At 47.8% G+C, this 3,817-nt stretch overlaps 1 protein-coding gene across 1 annotated transcript; it reads right to left on the reverse strand.

The window, feature by feature from the left end:
- Nucleotides 1-842: 842 nt before the first annotated feature.
- LOC121774247 (cyclic nucleotide-gated cation channel beta-1-like) lies at nucleotides 843-1,911 on the reverse strand. Its single transcript, XM_042171153.1, has 2 exons — nucleotides 961-1,911; nucleotides 843-857 (listed from the first exon to the last, which is right to left on the reverse strand). The coding sequence occupies exons 1-2, from the start codon at nucleotides 1,909-1,911 to the stop codon at nucleotides 843-845; spliced, it is 966 nt and encodes a 321-aa protein (XP_042027087.1).
- Nucleotides 1,912-3,817: the final 1,906 nt, after the last annotated feature.

Genomic DNA, 3,817 nt, shown 5'->3' on the forward strand with positions numbered 1-3,817 from the left:
AACTGCACATTCCCAGACGCACGGCTCACTCAATCAAGCTCATCTGTATCTCTCCGCCCAACAGCCTAAAACTGATACATTCCTCATATAGATCAGTGGTGACCTTAAACCTAAAGGTCGTGAAAAACTCCTTCGATAATCTAATCGGGACACTCGGATCCCCATTCTCCAACAACCACTCAAAACCTAACGCGTGCAAATACGAGAGAAACTGCTCGCGGGCACCCAACTCATCTAAAGAAGGCATTTGAAGTACCTTTCCGCTCTTCACCTGCTTACTCCCTTCATCCTTGCTATCGAAAACTTTCTGTAGCTCGTTCGAGTCGAAAAGCTTCATCTCCTCCACCAGATCATCAGTAAGGTCCACTGTCCAGCGTCGGTACCTCAGTCTCTCTACCGGTGGGTGGACTAACTCTCGATGATCATTCTGAAGCTGTTGTTCGGCGTACTTCTCATCCTCCAAAGAGATATCGCTGTCGGAGGCTGATTCCTCGATGGCAGCGTATTCGCTATCACTTTGCTCCCTCCGGTGTTCTTGGACTTGCTGAACTGACTCAGTAATGACTATGCCAGTGTTCACTGTACGTGGCTTCTTGTTGCTGGGCTTCTTCTTCATAGGTGTCTTCCCTTTTCGTTTTCTCTCTTCACGGTATCTAACTTCCTCTCCGTCATCTTTGTCTTTCTCTTCTTCGGGTTCCTTCTCAGCTTGTGTTGAAAGTGGATCCTAGGTAGTAGGACTGGTCTCCGGTGGCCTACTGACCTGGATGCGAGGTCCAGACCCTCAGCCATCCCGTCAGCCTCTTCACCTTGGCCACTCAGTGTTGGAGAGACCGCTTCGGTTTCTATGGCAGTATCCTCTAGTTCAGTAACAGGTAAAGACTCATCCCCAGGTTTTGTGGGAGTGGTCCTCTCTTCTTCACTTAAGATCTCCACGGGATCTGCCTCTGTGTTCGGCTTCGCCTTACTAGCTGCCCACTTCCCTAAGCATCGTTGCGATTGCGGCTTTGGCTGTCTAGCCTTAGGTTCGCCCTTCAACACCAATTTCCTTTTTACTGCCTTCGGTTTGATTACTGGTGGTGCCACTGGTTCTGATTCTTGGATTTCTGTTGCTGGTCTTTCCTCCTCCACTTGCATTTCATCGTCCCCTGCTTCCGGTTGGAAATCCACGGGCTCAGTTTCTCTTACTTCATCCTGCACTCCCTCTGTTTCTCCTATTGACTGGGAGACTTGACCCTCTGGCATCGAGGCAGTGCCTTCTTCTCTACGAGTAACTTCTTCCACAATCGCTTCGAACTCTGTATCGGTCATGAGGTTGCGCTTCCGTGCTGACTCGTTTAGATCTATTTCCTCCCTCACTATTTCCTGACGGACGGGTTCTACAACCGGCGTTTCCTCCACTATACCTCCTCCCTCTCGGTCTTGCTTCTCCTTTCTCAACCTTTCCGATCTCTCCTCCGGATCAGAATCATAATAGGCCGCAATGGCCTCAACCTCCATGGGTTCCATTTCTTGATGAGTCGGAGAGGATTCTGCAGGCTCCGATGTTGTGGCTTCGACGAGAGGGTTTTCTCCTTGTGGAATCGTGGAGGAAATCAGGATAGTAGATGGAAGCGGCGATGTAGGTTGAGCGCTTGTTACTGATATGGCCACTGTCGGATTCGCTCCGGTTACACGACCTTGTCCTCTGGCTAGGTTGAAATTCGCCAACTCTGTCGCCCAGTTCCTCGTCGGATCTTGTAACCGGAGGAACTCCGCCATTGTGTCTAGGGATACCATAGGTGGGGCTGGTGGTGCCTGTTCTGACGGTTGTGGGTTTGGCGGTGGTTCTTCCCGCAGTTGTTGTGGTTCAGGGGTTCTCTCGTGGCGGGTTGAAGGAGGGTTAATCTTGGTAGCGAACTCCTTTCTTCCCATGGTTGTAGTGGTGATTTGGTGGTGGAGATTTGGAGTTTAATTTCTGGGCGAGATGGAAGATTTTTAAAAGTGAAAATGAAAATGAGGGTTTGTGAAGGAGAAGGGTGAAGACGGTATGGTTAAATGAGGGAGAGAGAGAGCAATTGTGGGTAGTTGTAACCGGCTATGGGAGGTATCCGGTCGCGTCATTTCAAAGGAGAGACGGTTGAGAATGTCGGCTCCTGATTGGCTGGCGTGTCTCCTCTCTCTGCTCACTCGCCTCTTCCAGCCGCTGCCACCCTGCAAAAGCTGCACAAACCTTAATTCAAGTTTTCGTCCTCTCCATAATTCCCCCTATACTTGCCTAATAAGGAAAATAATTCAAATGGACACTTAAATAAGAATTGAAATAGCACCAAATAAGCAATCTCGTGGTCAATGCATACTTCAAATAATAATTAAGGCCCGAAAATATTTTTTGGGTTTTCTAAACATTAACATGCAAAGGGTTAAATCAATTAACTACCACATATTCACAATATTTACATCTTTTCCTAGGCAATTTAGAATTCTACTTGGCCAGTAAGTGTAGATTTTCAAAAGAATTGGCCCAGTGGAATTCTAAATTCCTATCCTACTGGTCAGTATGTGGTCAAAGTACGTGGTTGCAGTGGGATCTCATCCACTACAGTCACATCACTGTTGTCTCTAAACACCTTGAGCCTATGCCCATTCACAATAAAAGGTTCAGAGTAAGGAAAACTCCCAGAAATTTCTACTGCCCCATTGGAGCGGAGTGAGTTGATGACATAAGGTCCTGTCCATTTCGATTTGAGTTTCCCAAGTATGAGCTTCAACCTCGATTGGAAGAGTAGTACTTTCTGGCCTACATGGAGCTCCTTGGTTCTCAGATTTCTATCATGCCACAATTTAGTTCGCTCCTTGTACCACATGGCGGAATCAAACGACTCCAATCTAAGTTCCTCAAGTTCCTGAAGCTGAAGCTTCCTTTCCTCTTCACAGGCTGTAGCATCCATATTCACTTTCTGTACTGCCCAGTATGCCCGGTGTTCAATTCCAACCGGTAAATGGCACATCTTCCCAAAAACGATCTGGTATGGGGACATTCCTATAGGGGTCTTGTAGGCTGTTCGGTATGCCCAGAGAGCATCTTCTAACCTCACACTCCAATCCTTCCTAGAAGGATTTACAGTCTTCTCCAGAATCTTCTTGATCTCGCGGTTAGAAATCTCCGCTTGACCGTTAGCTTGCGGATGGTAGGGACTCAAAAGTCTGTGGTGCACGCCGTATTTTTTCACTAAGGCCTCAATCGTGCGATTACAGAAGTGTATACCTTGATCAGATATGATCGCCCTCGGAACTCCGAACCGGCTGAAGATATGACTTTTTAAGAACTTGGCCACCTCCTTTGCTTCACAAGTGCTCGTGGCCTTGGCTTCTATCCATTTGGAGACGTAATCCACCGCGACTAAGATATACAGATTGCCATAGGATGAAGGAAACGGACCCATGAAGTCCATTCCCCAAATGTCGAACAATTCACATACAATTACCGGAACCTGGGGCATCTCGTCTTTCGCAGATATCCCACCGGTCAGTTGACAGTGCTCACAACTTCTGCAGAACTCGTACACATCCTTGTTGAGGGTTGGCCAATAGAAGCCGCTATCCAGAATCTTCCTTGCCGTCTTCTTGGATCCGAAATGTCCTCCACATGCTAACTAGTGGCAATGGATCAGAACGTCTCTTTGCTCCCAGTCAGGAACGCACCTCCTTATCACTTGGTCGGACCCCACTCTCCACAGATAGGGGTCGTCCCAAAAGTAGTATTTTGCCTCACTCTTGATCTTCATTCTTTGGGCCTTAGTAATACTCGGTACTTCTGGAAGCTCTCCAGTCACTAGGT

The sequence above is a fragment of the Salvia splendens genome, chromosome 17 (genome assembly GCF_004379255.2).
Source record: "Salvia splendens isolate huo1 chromosome 17, SspV2, whole genome shotgun sequence".
NCBI lineage: Eukaryota > Viridiplantae > Streptophyta > Magnoliopsida > Lamiales > Lamiaceae > Salvia > Salvia splendens.